The sequence below is a fragment of the Heliangelus exortis genome, chromosome 7, assembly GCF_036169615.1.
Source record: "Heliangelus exortis chromosome 7, bHelExo1.hap1, whole genome shotgun sequence".
NCBI lineage: Eukaryota > Metazoa > Chordata > Aves > Apodiformes > Trochilidae > Heliangelus > Heliangelus exortis.
Window position 1 is genome coordinate 680,387 of NC_092428.1, and position 12,616 is coordinate 693,002.

The 12,616-nt window shown below is 47.3% G+C and overlaps 1 protein-coding gene across 8 annotated transcripts in view; it reads right to left on the reverse strand.

The window, feature by feature from the left end:
• The window catches only part of GBF1 (golgi brefeldin A resistant guanine nucleotide exchange factor 1), an 80,356-nt gene that overhangs the window by 6,123 nt on the left and 61,617 nt on the right, over nucleotides 1-12,616 (reverse strand). For all 8 annotated transcript variants that reach the window (XM_071748003.1, XM_071748002.1, XM_071748000.1 and 5 more), the window contains 16 exons: nucleotides 12,455-12,595; nucleotides 11,912-12,000; nucleotides 10,566-10,768; nucleotides 9,992-10,115; nucleotides 9,580-9,705; nucleotides 9,029-9,111; nucleotides 7,566-7,802; nucleotides 6,961-7,054; nucleotides 4,667-4,843; nucleotides 4,140-4,204; nucleotides 3,932-4,055; nucleotides 3,270-3,341; nucleotides 2,395-2,489; nucleotides 1,803-1,956; nucleotides 1,372-1,594; nucleotides 43-206 (listed from right to left, as the gene is read on the reverse strand). In XM_071748003.1, the coding sequence (XP_071604104.1) occupies nucleotides 43-206; nucleotides 1,372-1,594; nucleotides 1,803-1,956; nucleotides 2,395-2,489; nucleotides 3,270-3,341; nucleotides 3,932-4,055; nucleotides 4,140-4,204; nucleotides 4,667-4,843; nucleotides 6,961-7,054; nucleotides 7,566-7,802; nucleotides 9,029-9,111; nucleotides 9,580-9,705; nucleotides 9,992-10,115; nucleotides 10,566-10,768; nucleotides 11,912-12,000; nucleotides 12,455-12,595 (2,171 nt within the window). The remainder of the gene's footprint in view (nucleotides 1-42; nucleotides 207-1,371; nucleotides 1,595-1,802; nucleotides 1,957-2,394; nucleotides 2,490-3,269; nucleotides 3,342-3,931; nucleotides 4,056-4,139; nucleotides 4,205-4,666; nucleotides 4,844-6,960; nucleotides 7,055-7,565; nucleotides 7,803-9,028; nucleotides 9,112-9,579; nucleotides 9,706-9,991; nucleotides 10,116-10,565; nucleotides 10,769-11,911; nucleotides 12,001-12,454; nucleotides 12,596-12,616) is intronic.

Genomic DNA, 12,616 nt, shown 5'->3' on the forward strand with positions numbered 1-12,616 from the left:
AGCCATGCTAGTAGCCACCCCAGAAGGCCAGTGGCCACTCACCACTAGCCAGCCACTGTTCATGACATCCACATCTGTCCCTGAGCGATGCATCTTGCCTGGCTTCCCATGGTCTGTGTAGACCTCTGAGTCAGAGGTGTAGCCACGGTCCAGGCTCATGTCACTTGGGTGATAGGAGGAGGAGACCTCGCTGTCTGACTGAGCACCTTGGAGACAAAAGGCATGGGTTTTAGACCAAAGCCCAACCAGGGACTTGGCAGAGTAGCTGTGGGTAAGGGAGAAGCAATCTGGGTTAGGAGGAACCAGCAGTGGGCCCTGGAAGAAACTGGGCCAGGCCTCTCCTCCAGTGAGATGAAGAACAACTGTGACAGCAGCATGCACAGGAGACAGCAAGAAGCACACATCTTTGAAATGGTTTCTTCACTGCAGATATGTCTGAGTTTCCCCTACAGAGGAGAGAGGGCTTTCCATCCTCTGCTATGTCAGTTGTCAGCCTGACCATGGGCTGATCCAACACTTTGACCCTGGGGGAAGAATCAGGTGTTATCATTCACCTTACAAATGAAGCCAGCCCAGCATCAGCCCCAGAAGGCAAAGGCTGTAAGGGTTTTGTAAAATCAGGTTTCCTCCACCTGGCTACCAAAAAGCATGAGGATCTAGCAAGGAAGTTCTAGAAAAGCAAAGAGGAAAATGAAGGCTTCTGGAAAAGTCTTTTCTTGCTGTTGGCTTCAGAAGCCCGAGGCTGTCAGCCTCAAATGTACTGCTAGCTGGCTAAAGCAAAGCAGGAACAGTTTGCTGGAAAAGTGTCTTTCTAACACAGTTAAGAGAAGTGGGAAATAGTGGGTAGGGTCCTGGAGGAATGGTTTAGGCACTCTGAACACAAATGGATTTGGAAATTGAATTTTAAAGAACAACTCCCTTTATGATAGCCTTAAAATGGGGACAGAAAGGAATCAGTCCCACAAAAGAAGCAGATAGGACAGGAACAACAGCTGGGTTTGCATTACACACCCAGATGAGAGATTAAGGCCGTATAACCCAAGGCACCAGAACCACAACCAGCAGAAAATGTTCCTTGAGCAGAGCAAAGACCTTCTACAGCTGCTACAAGCAGTATCAGTTTTCCTCCCACTGCTCCCCCAGGGACAGGCACCTGGACTGCTGCTCAGGGAGCAGAGATGGCAGAGCAGAGACAGGGACAGACCCTGGGATAGGAGTGAACAGCAGGTGCTGGCCTTTAATCTTGCTAATGTAGTTTAATATCAGCTTTGTTTTCTTGCAGTCCCCTTTGCTAATTGAAAAGCTTGAGGAAGCAGCTGCTTATCTGGCAGGCAGGCATCAGATTTCCTAGCAGAAGCTGGCCTGTCTTACCTGTGTCATTATCTGCCCTCGCTGTAACCTGCAGGGCTGCAGGTGGCTTCACCCCAGACCCAATGCACTCCAGGAGGGTGAAGAGCGTGTACCAGTCATCCCCAGAGTGAATGTTGGCAGCATTGGTCTTCAGGAGCTCGTGGAGGCCATAGGCAACCTCATGGCTAACTCTGGACAGCACATTTGGCTTCATCATGAGCAGGATACGTAACGAGAGCAGAACCTGGCCAGAGAGAACACCAGACCCTGTTATTTACACCCCATTCCCCAGCAAAGCCCCTCTTCCTTTACTTGGAGCCTCTTACAGCTGCTGTTTGTTGCTGCCTGCAGCACAGGCAGGTTAAATGTGGGCCCACCCAGCACTGCCTGGCTTCCTGTGTTGCCAGGTGTGGTGACAATGCCCCAGGGAGTGACTTCCAAACCTCCCTCACCTGCGTGCTGATTTCTTCCCGCCGCAGGAGCCGGATTGCCAGTCTGAGCAGCCCCACCACTGCCCTCTCCACCAGGAAGCAGAACTCCATGGCATGGACACAGAGGTGGTAGAGGTGGTCTCGGACAGTCTGCCAGACACAGGTGACACGGTCCCTGGCCACAACAAGGAGGAGGGAAAGGGCAGGATGAAAGGAGAGGAGACAAGAGCGATCCAGCTGCCTCTCCCAGAGCCCCAGACAAGCTGGTGTTTCTCCTTTTCAGTGAGGAACTCCAGCCAGGAGGTGTGAGAACAGACACATCGAAACAACAAAGCCATCAGATTTCTTATTTACTTCATTACTTGCAAAGCAATCAGGTGGGAGAATTCTCTTTCCAAAGTTTAGTTTATGTTCTGCACATCTCAGGATATCAAGCGGCAATTCATGGGAGAATAGCCCCTCTTTGTTTGCACATGCTGGAGTGGAATTGCTAAGCCCTGAAATTACAGCCACACGCTGCTTCAGCTGGCAAATCAAGCACATAAGGAACTCATTCCCTGGACCCAGGCAGCAGCTGCAGCAAAGCAGGGACATTTACATTTCAAGGTCATACCTATTCTCCAGCACAATCCTCAGAAGCATCTCCAAGCAGAAGGCAGCGTCCTCCTCATCGTATGTCTCCTCATCAGGAGTCACAGAGATCAGAGCCTAGAAAAGCCAGGAATTGTTTTGTCAGCCCCTCAAAACTGGGGGACCAACAAGTGAAGATCAACAGAATGCTTTGAGTCTGGGTAAAACTGCACACCAGTCTTTGGTGAGATCATACAGTCTGTCAAAAATGCAGTGTTCAAGGTAAATGTACGGGAAATTCTATTTTTTTTTTTTTGTTATGAAGGATGCAGTAAAACATGTGAAATACTGACAAAGTCAGGAATTCTGAAAGCCAGCAGCCTCTTGCTAAGAGTATGAGAAGCACAGAAAAGGCAGACATGCCTAGGAATGACAAGAGGAACTGGCAATGTTTCTCTGAAGCCATCATCCTGCAGCTGAAGGGAGAAGTCCCAGCCTTACCCTGCAGCAGCCACTCACTGCACTGCCTGAGGGAGCAGAGCCAAACACTGCCATACAGTTCTTGCCTCTAAAGTGGCCTTTTAGAATGTGCTCAATAGGCACACAGCACACCAGAAAGTAAGAAAAAGCATAACTTTAAGCTCCTACACAGAGCTACACATATTTTCAAGCACTCACCATGACCCCCTCCAGGCTTTTAGAATGCATTCCACAATTTAATGTCTTCCTCTACTACTAAAGCAATTGTGGCTGCCAGCACAGAAGTCACATGTAGCAGCTGAATTAATGACTGCTTTCATATCCCAAATAGGTCCAAGACCTCCTCTGGGGACTGAGGAGCTAGGCACACATATCCATGATCATGCATAGCATCCTGTTCCATCACCAGTGCAATCCCTTGCCCAATAACTCTCTCACCTTCATAAGCTCCTGGAGGGATTCAAGCTGGAGGAATTTGCTTTCTGTGATCAGTTTTTCAGGATCACATTGCTGCAAAAGACAGAAGAGAGGACTGTGCATCTGGGGGACAGGGAAGGCATACAGACAGAGCCTCCAGAAACACAGCTTGCTCCCAGGAGAGATACAGGTAATGGCTTTACACAAGTACCTGGAGGAAAACTCCTGCTAACTGTTTCACTCCTTTACCATCAGTCACCTTTAACAGACCTGACCTGGGCTAAACAGATTTTAACAGAACTCCTCTGTCCATGTACTGCTCAAAGCCCAGGTTCAGCTTCTGTTGGCACCATATGCCTTCACACTGCATTGGAAAAGATTAGTCATTTGAGAATTTATTAATTTGTCTGCCATTATAGGACTGTGATGCCAAGGGCAGATCCCAGCCTCTTGTGAGTAATCCTTCCTGTTTTCCTGTGTTACTACATTTGTGCCTGACAGCACAAAAGATCCTTTAGCTGTCAAAGCAGACACACTCCTCTGAAGTTTCTTTTCATCCCCAACTCCTCTGGAACCTGCCACACTGCCTAGAAGCATGCATATTTTTATGCTTCTGCTGGCTGTTACCCACACAGCCCTGTCACTGTGAACAAAAGCAGGTTCCTTCACAGCCTGCCTGGTACCTTTATGCACTCCAGAGCCGCTCGCTTTGCCTCCTGTGTCTCTGTGGATGGCCCTCTCATACCAGACTGCTCTGTCCCACTCAGGGTGAGCCAGCTAACAAAGCTCAGCACTGTAGATTCACCACTGCAAACCAGAAAGACACCAACATCAGCGAGAAAACAAGAACCATGTTGGGTTTGGGCTGCTCAGGCTGTCTGCACCACTCACCGGTTAGATGGTGTCTCCTCACGTTGCAGGTAGATTTTGCCATTAGGATCAACAAAGTCTTCCACCTGGAAGACAGACCATAACATGTGTATGATTAATTGTCTGATTAATTTGTCTAACTGATTGTCTGCCTTCCCCCTACAGTCCTGTGAAGTTTTCACTCCGTGATGAAACACTACACCCAACTGCCCGTGTGTAAGCAGTTGACCCCAGCTCCGTGCCCTCTCACCCCTTCACTATGAACTCTCACCCCCACCTGGCACTACCACTGCTGTGGCTCTAATATTTCATGCCTAGAAGCATGACCCTCTTGCACAATATTCACACCCTGCTCAAGTACAATGGCTGCTGGAATTTCTCAAAAAAGTAAAAGGAGCCAAACCGAAACCCCGCGTAAGAAGCGGCAGCCCGCAGGAAACACTGCGCCCCTTGCAGGCTTCCTAGCTCTCCCCCTCTTTGAAGTGGTTAACACTTTGGATGTTCCCACTCTCCCACTCTTTGATTCCCCCCAGCCTGGCTGTCAGTACCTCCACCATGGCCTTGGGCAGGAGCTCTGCTCGGAAGAGCTGCAGCATGGCCTCCATGATGTTCTTCCAGCCTTCCCGCAGAATGTCGCCGTGGCGGTGGGCCAAGTGAAACACAGTCTTTGCTGCAATATGGGCCTTGGGATTACTTCCAAAAACAGTGGGCAGGTTCTCAATAGACTTGCAGGAAAGAAGAGGGGGTGGCAATCAGTCAGCAGGAGATGTTTTCTTTTCAACACAAATTAGGGCAGACTGTTCAGAAGTGGTTATGGGGAAAGACAATCCCGAGGAGGATGCTTGGGTAACTCCTCAGCTCCTCTGCACTTTGCACAAAAACAAGGGCAAGATGGCTCACCTGATAGAAGCTGAACCCCTGAACCACACAGACACCAGCTCTCCCTCCAAGAACAACAACAATACAGAACGTTCTGAAAGTGCTTGCTGAAAACTCACTAATTTATTCTGCTATGAGAACACATTCCAGGATCAAAGCCTTCCATGAAAAGTACGACATCTCCTCTGGAAGCAGCAGTTACTCTGCTCTGCTGTTTGAGGAGGAAACTATGCCCCAAAGCACTACTGGCTTACTCCTACCACTCTTTAACATCAAGATTCAAAGAGTGATGAACCCTGGCATACAGTCTCTGCCCATAATTGCTGCATCACAGTTCCTTATAATCAGTTCAGTGCTCTCACAGCTTTTCAAAATATAAAAAGTGTGCTAAGTCAACTAAACCAACCAAAGAAAACAGCCAGTGCCCATGTCAGGCTGGAGTCGGACTCTGTAGCATGCTGCACATTTCTGCAGCTGCCATCTAAGGCCTCTCCCCTTCCACTGGATTGTCTCTCAAATATTTGTTCAGTTGTCAAACTCCCCTACTGTCTCCAAACCTTACAGGAATCTAGGACAGCAGAAAGTAATTGTTGTACTTGGAACCTGGCCAAAGACAAGAACTCAGAGAGTTCTTAAAAATCCAGAAATCCGTGGTTCTACATCATCATAAAAAGCCACGCTTGCTTAATTTACACAGACCTCAGACTGCTCCAGATTCCAGTCTCACAACTAGATGGGATGCAGCTGGCAACAGCTGGTGCCCCTGAGGGCTTAGTGTAGTTGCTTCTGCTGTGTAAATCTGTGTCAAACAGTTGTTTCATGGCAGACATTCCTCTGCTTGTCACATCTAGTGGTAGTCTCGAGGTCTGGTATGCTTGGAAAGGGTCAAATATTTCATCTTTACTGTTGTGAGCTCTGGAGGAAGAGAGAATCTAAAGCAACCCCACTCCTTGGGATCTGTCTTTTAATAGTCAGCCTGGTACTTTTTTCAATGCCAGAATGAAAGTGAAACAAAACACCCAGTCCAAACCCATTTCCCTGCAGCCTAATTCCATTATTCCATTCCAAATGGATTAATGTGGAGGACTGTACCCTTTCTGCTACCCCTTCAAGCAATTTGGAAACACATCACCTGTCTTTGCCTTTTTACTCCCATGCTTTCACTATTGAAATGATCTTGTTTCCCTCCTCCTGTGTGTGGTGATTCTGTTCTGCTCAGTGTGGGCTTTGCACTGGTTCTCAGAGCAAAACATGAGATTCTTTGTGAGTTCTGACCCTTTACAGGAGTTGCTGTGCTCTTCTCCTTAGCAGTCTGCCACACACTGCCTATCAAACACCTTGGGGAAGAACAGGCTGAGACAGCACGACACAGATCTGGGGAAAACAACTTCCACCAGTCGCTGTACCCTGAAATTATTCTCACAGTAAAATCCATGGAAATAGTCTTTAGGACTTGCCAAAACCAGGGCCAACAGCTGATGTTATTACCAGACTCAACACAGCTCCAAGCATTCATGTTTCTGACCCTCTGTGCTGGGTGGATGCAGAGCCCCTGTGCTTTGAAGGGCCAGCTCACAACACACAGCTCCTCCTCTCAACACCACAGAAGCCCTGGAACAAAATATTCCATAGCTGAAAGGCATAAACTTGCTTGGGATCACAGATGATCACTGTCCTGAAATAAGTCTCCTTGGATCAAGTAGGTGGAACAAACACTTCTCCATCATGGCATCCTGCTCTTCACTGTGAGTGAGCAGAAGGAAATGTGCATCTTTGAACCTGTCCTATCCTATCCTATCACACACCTTTCATCACCCTCTCTCCACAATTCTCAGGATACAGCATCTACAGATCCTAGTGATTTAGTGACAGCTATAAAATAACCCAATTTTACTGCTTCAGAGAGGAAAAGAACTCTCAACACAGTAAAATCCATGCTGCTTTCCCCTCCTTGCAGACTTACCTCACTGCTGAGGGCTGTAAACTTGCAGAGAGAAATGATGAGATTGTCAAATACATCACTAAGGCCATAGTGAGCAGAAATCATTGCACATTTCCTGGGGAAAGGAGGAACAGAAAATAATGTACTAAGTCAGCACAGACAAATCTGTATATAGGTCAGCAAATCAGAGAGCCTCCCTGTTGACATTTTAGATGTTCCTCTCCACCCAGTCATCACGAATGCTGGTGGCACAGAATTTTACTGTTTTCTCTCAAATAATCTCAATCCTCATCCATAGATCCTGGTACTGGCCTGTGCTAAATGCAAGGGTCACTTTCAAGAAGTGAGTCTGAACAGACAGACCACTTGCACCTGAGCCCATACACCTGATCTCTTGTCTTGACATAAGGAAGTTGCTGAGACTGATGGCAGTGTTTAAGGTCTGGTTTCAAAGAGTTCATGGCTACAGCAGTGTATTTGCAGAGGTTTAAAGCAATGCTTAAGGCATCATTTGTTTTGAATACTGGTGATCTGGGAAGTAAAAAAGAGAACAAAAAATCCCCCATTCCATTCAGCCACAACTATGGCCTCCTGCACTCTGGATTCTTCATGAATGCAAGAGTTACCTGAAGCCAGAGATAGCCTTCTGGATGATTGTTTCTTCCAGGCTCTTGTCAAAAACATAGGAAAGTGCTGCAATGGTTGGCCCCCACGTCATGGTGAAGAGGTCATGGTCATAGCTGCCAGGAGGCACGTGGAGAAATATACCCTCATCAGTGGCACCACGATGCAGCAGAACATTCCAGATATAGTTTTCCTTCACCAGGCCTGTCTGTTCTTCTGGCATCACTATCTCATCATTTCTGCAAGGGAGGAAGACAGAAAGGTTGAATTTTTCATCCTGAATGAAACCTAACATTTACACAGCACCTTTCATTACATGGTCCCAAAGCTAAGTGATACCTACTCTGAGGTGATTTTGCCAGCTCCTGAGACATGCTATTTTCCTAGGCCTGCCTGCTTCTCCTGTCCCTTTTTGACACCCTGGATACAAAGCCTGGTGGCACTCAGCAGCACCCACTAGTTACCCAGTACCTAAGGTTAGCACAGCTGCATAAGCAGTGCAGTTACAGGAGAGGAAATTTTGGATAGCACACTGGCAGAGCTCCAGCCCTCCACCCAAACCCCATGGGAGTGCTCTGCATCTCATTACTCCCAGATAAAAAAAAAATAAATTGTTATCCCCCCACAGTCAACAGTAAGTGTGAGTACCTCTGTGTAAGAATAATGTAACTGTTAATGGATGTCAAATGGAATACCAGAAAACCAAGCATTACAAAATTAAAGAGAAACAAGAACCCAGCTGTATGGTGGGTGATCCATCATCAGGGTACTTACTCTAATTTACAGCTCCTTACTCTAACTGGATCAAAACTATACAATAATAAAACAGCCATGATTAATGCCAAATAGTACTTGCAAACCCAGGTTAAAATATAACAGGCCTAAGTACATGCTCCCTAGACATGGTAATACTGCACAAGAGACTCCTCTGCAGACCATCAACTAATTGAACAAGAGGCTTAAGTCTACTAAGAACAGCAGATTTCAGCCAATCTGAAAGGAGGTGTTTCTGTAGCAATCAAAAATAGTGTGCCTCACATGCCAAAAAACCAATTTTTATGTGCTAACAACAACCATAAAAATCCCTCTTGATTCATACAGAGGAAAGAAACCCTTCTCAGTTTCAGGTGCCTGTGTGTTTTGATAATCATTACTGAGATTATACAGAAAATCTGTTTGCAGTCAATAGCTTTTTTTTTCCTCTGAACTTACATTTGACTAATATTAACAGAAGCAAGTCAATGGTTTACTTGGAAAGCCTCAGGAAATGAAATTATGCTCAAAAGTGACATGTTGAGATGAACATACTATGTCAGGACTGTCCTGGGGATGAGATACTATCACCAGCACTACATAAAGTGTTGTAAAGAAATCTAAAGACCCAGTCTGGAGAACAGAGCCTTCACAGACCAAACAGCTCTTAGTTTTCCTGCTACACAGAAGGAGATGAAAGGTTGATTCTTACTTGATAGCATGGTACATATCTTCCAATATGTCCTGTTCAAAGTCTTTGCCTCCATTCACACCTTTCAGGTTCTTCCGGAACTCCTGAAAAACATGACACCAATGTTCATCCAAGTATCCCAAGTGCTTGGCTAGGATCAGTACCCCAGTTATTCCTCATGGGACCTCATGGGATTTTTCTGCATTCTTCAATATGCAGCCTCAAAGACTAAATGTTACTAATGGGAGTTGTGTGCAGCCATCTCTGTTCCTTCCCTGGGAGCAGAGACACCACATAACACATGCTCAGCTGTGGCTGGACATCAAATGACAGGTCTGTACCTCTGCTCTGGCCTGAACTCCCCAGGAGCACACAGCACTTGAACAACCTTCTGATTCCTACTGTGTTTTGGGATGCAGTTTGCTCACACACACACACACAAGCTGTGTTCAGCTCCAGTGCTGCACAGCACTCTGCAGGAGTGATGGGTGCCAGGGAAAGGAGAGAACCCCACTGAGGTAAAACCAGGCCCTGGATCTGGTTCAGAGAGGTGCCTGCATGGCAACACCCACCTCCAGGGTCATTGGGACGTTCTGCTTGCGGACATTGTGGTTGTGCTGGTCTGTGTTCAGCATGATGACAGCATAGGCCAGGGCAAAGCAGGCATCACTGTTAGCAAACGGGGACCCGTTGGATTTCTGCAAGGCAAACGTGTGCACACATCAGTCCTGCAGGACCCCAGACAGTCATTTCCCTACCCACAGTACTGAATCAGCTTTGGGAGGAACAAACACCCCAGGCTCTGACTCCAGCTTCCAAGAAGCACCCTGAAAATCCATGTGGCACTGCCATCTCCTCCAAAACAACAGCTGCTGCCTGCAGGGCACAGGAAGCTCCAACAGGCAGTTGGATCTGACATGTCCACCATGGCCAGCAGATGCACAAGAGAGAAGGTTTTGAGCTTTCTGCCCACGAAGTACACACCCTCCAATGTTCTGTGAAGGCTTCCAGCAGCCTCTGTATTACAGGTGCCTCTCCTGGTAACCTGAAGGCCTCTAGATAGAGTCGTAAGGCTTCATCCAGCCTTAAACCTTGGAAGCTGAAAGTCCTGCAAGAAAAAAATGAATTGCAATGAGAAACTGAAATGGGATAGGAAAGGTAGGGTAAACTTCCTGACTACAGTCTTGTTTGTTTAGCATCAAAAGGCCAGATTTCACAGAGAGCAAAGAGAGAAGGGTGGGAAGAAATAGAGCATGAATAGGGAAATAAAAACAAACAATAAAAGAGAGTCAACAATCCTACAGGTGATTATGTATGCAATGATCTCTCCAGTCCTCCCAGAGACTGGCCCTACTGGAAGGAGATCAAGCATCACACTATTACAGATATCTAAGGTGCTGCCACAAGCAACAGATGAACAAAATTAAGGCATGGTGGCACACCCAGAACAAGTCAGGCAAATCCAGCACCTCCAGAGATTACCACTTTACTGCTTTTTTGTCACTGAACCCCAAACTTTGACCCCTTTTTGATGACAAAGATACAGAAAGATACCCACCCCACAAAGCTTTCCAGCAGGTCGATGTTCTTACGGTCACTCACAAATTCCCCAATCATCTTTTTGTCCAGACGAGGATTCTCTCGTAGCCACCTGGCCACCTCGTTGTTGTCAATGGGGGTGGCAAGGAGGTTCTTCTCCTGCAGAAACTGGATCCCTTTCCTTGGCTTTTGGTTGAACTGCTCTGTGCCAGTTATCAGGAGCTGAAGGAGACATTCTGAGAGTTACGAGCTTGAAGCGCGGTTCTTACTTTAAATTGTTCTTGGCATTTGAACCAAAAGCAGAGCAGAAAACAGATGAGATTCTGTGTTCAGGTTTATTGCAGTGTGTCATCTGTCAAGAAGGTGAACCAAGGCCAGCAAACCTGCAATCCTGGTGAATCCTCACCAGGATTCACTACCTAATGGTACTGGATGCAGAAAACAGGAGCTGCTGTCTTTGAGGGGCTTTGACATTGCACTGAGGCCTCAGCCCTGCTGCCCCCAATGCCCCAAATGCCTCACCCGTGTGCCTGCAGAGCAGAGCAAGGTGCCAAGACCAGCTCTACCTAGTGACAAAAGCAGCACTGCCCCATGCCCTCCACTGTCCCCTTGGCTTCAGGCTCTCATCCCCTCCCTCCCTGCCAGGAGACAGGCAGCAGGAATCCTTGGCACTTGGTCAGCAGGTGCAAGGAAGAACTGCTGCAAAAGCTTGAACTAAGAACCAGAAAACATTCTGCTAGTGAGACATGGTCCCAGGAACATCTGGTATTCCAGGGATATCTGCAGGCTGTGAAAAGCAGGCACATTTTTGGTTTTGAAAGGGAGTCAATCAGCCCTGGATGATTCTTAGTGTAAGAAACCACACTGTACCTCAGTCATAGCCTAATGAAACACCTGGCTAACACAGGGTTAACTGCATGGTCATGGTGGTGTTGAGGCAAACCAAGAGCACAAACAACTGTATGAACTTTACTAAGGCACCAGAATAAATGTCAGTTCTCTGTTAGCTCCTGTCACCATCCAACTGCTAGCAATGACCTAGTGAACTGAATTTGTGACCACCATGATTCCTGACTCCCCTGGGTTTCTCAGGACCTCAGAAGACACCAGCCCACTGCTCTCCAACTCCCCTGCCTGCTTGAACATCCTCAAACTGCAGTGAAACACAGACCCTGATTCACAAGGTAGTGAGGGCACACTACTCTGCAGAGGAGCAGGATCTGCTGTGACTGACTATTTAATTCTTATAAGCAGAGACCAGAACTCCAGATTTCTGGAGTTCTACAACCAGTCATGCAAAGCCCACGTGGATGGGAAACAAGAAGAGCACTCAAAGATCTGTTTGTAGTACATTCCAAATCATACCTTCTTTTTGTTCTTAATCTGCATAAGTTCCTGAGGGCTTGGAAGGACACATGAAAACCGGGTAGGCTTCCTGGGGATGTTCTTCTCAGCTGGAAGGACAAAGCATCACTCCAGTCAAACCTAGCCCCAGCACAGCAAATGGCAGTCACACCCCTACTCTTCAATTAGTACATCTCCTCCCCCCCCTGTTTTCTTGAGCCTAGTAGCTTCTTGTCCTGGACAATTTCACACATCCACAAGACTTAATTTTCTGGTTATTTTGGCTACCTACATCACTGTTCCTCTGGAGAGCCCTTGTCTGCCTGAAAAATGCTAAGCACTGGCATGAATTTCACACACTTTGGCCCTAAAGTAACCCTTCAGCTCTAACCCCCTCCCAGAAGAAATGCAAGAGCTCCCAGGTATCTGCAGTATCTGTAATAAATATTCATCACATACCTCTTTCTTGTTCTGAACACACAACAGCTACAGTGGCCTGGAGTGAAGCACAGCTCAGCACCCTTCCCAGCACAGACACACTCAGGGTGCCCTGCAAACCATTACCTGCCTGGATAGCTCCTTCCAGGTCCATGCAGCCCTCCTTCATCTGGTCAGCCATGAGGCATCCACTGGTGGGAGGACAGGCCCCAGCTGGCTCTGGGACTGCACTGGAAGATTTTGCCTCACTGACTACTCTCTCATGATCTGTAGAGGTTGAAAGAACAA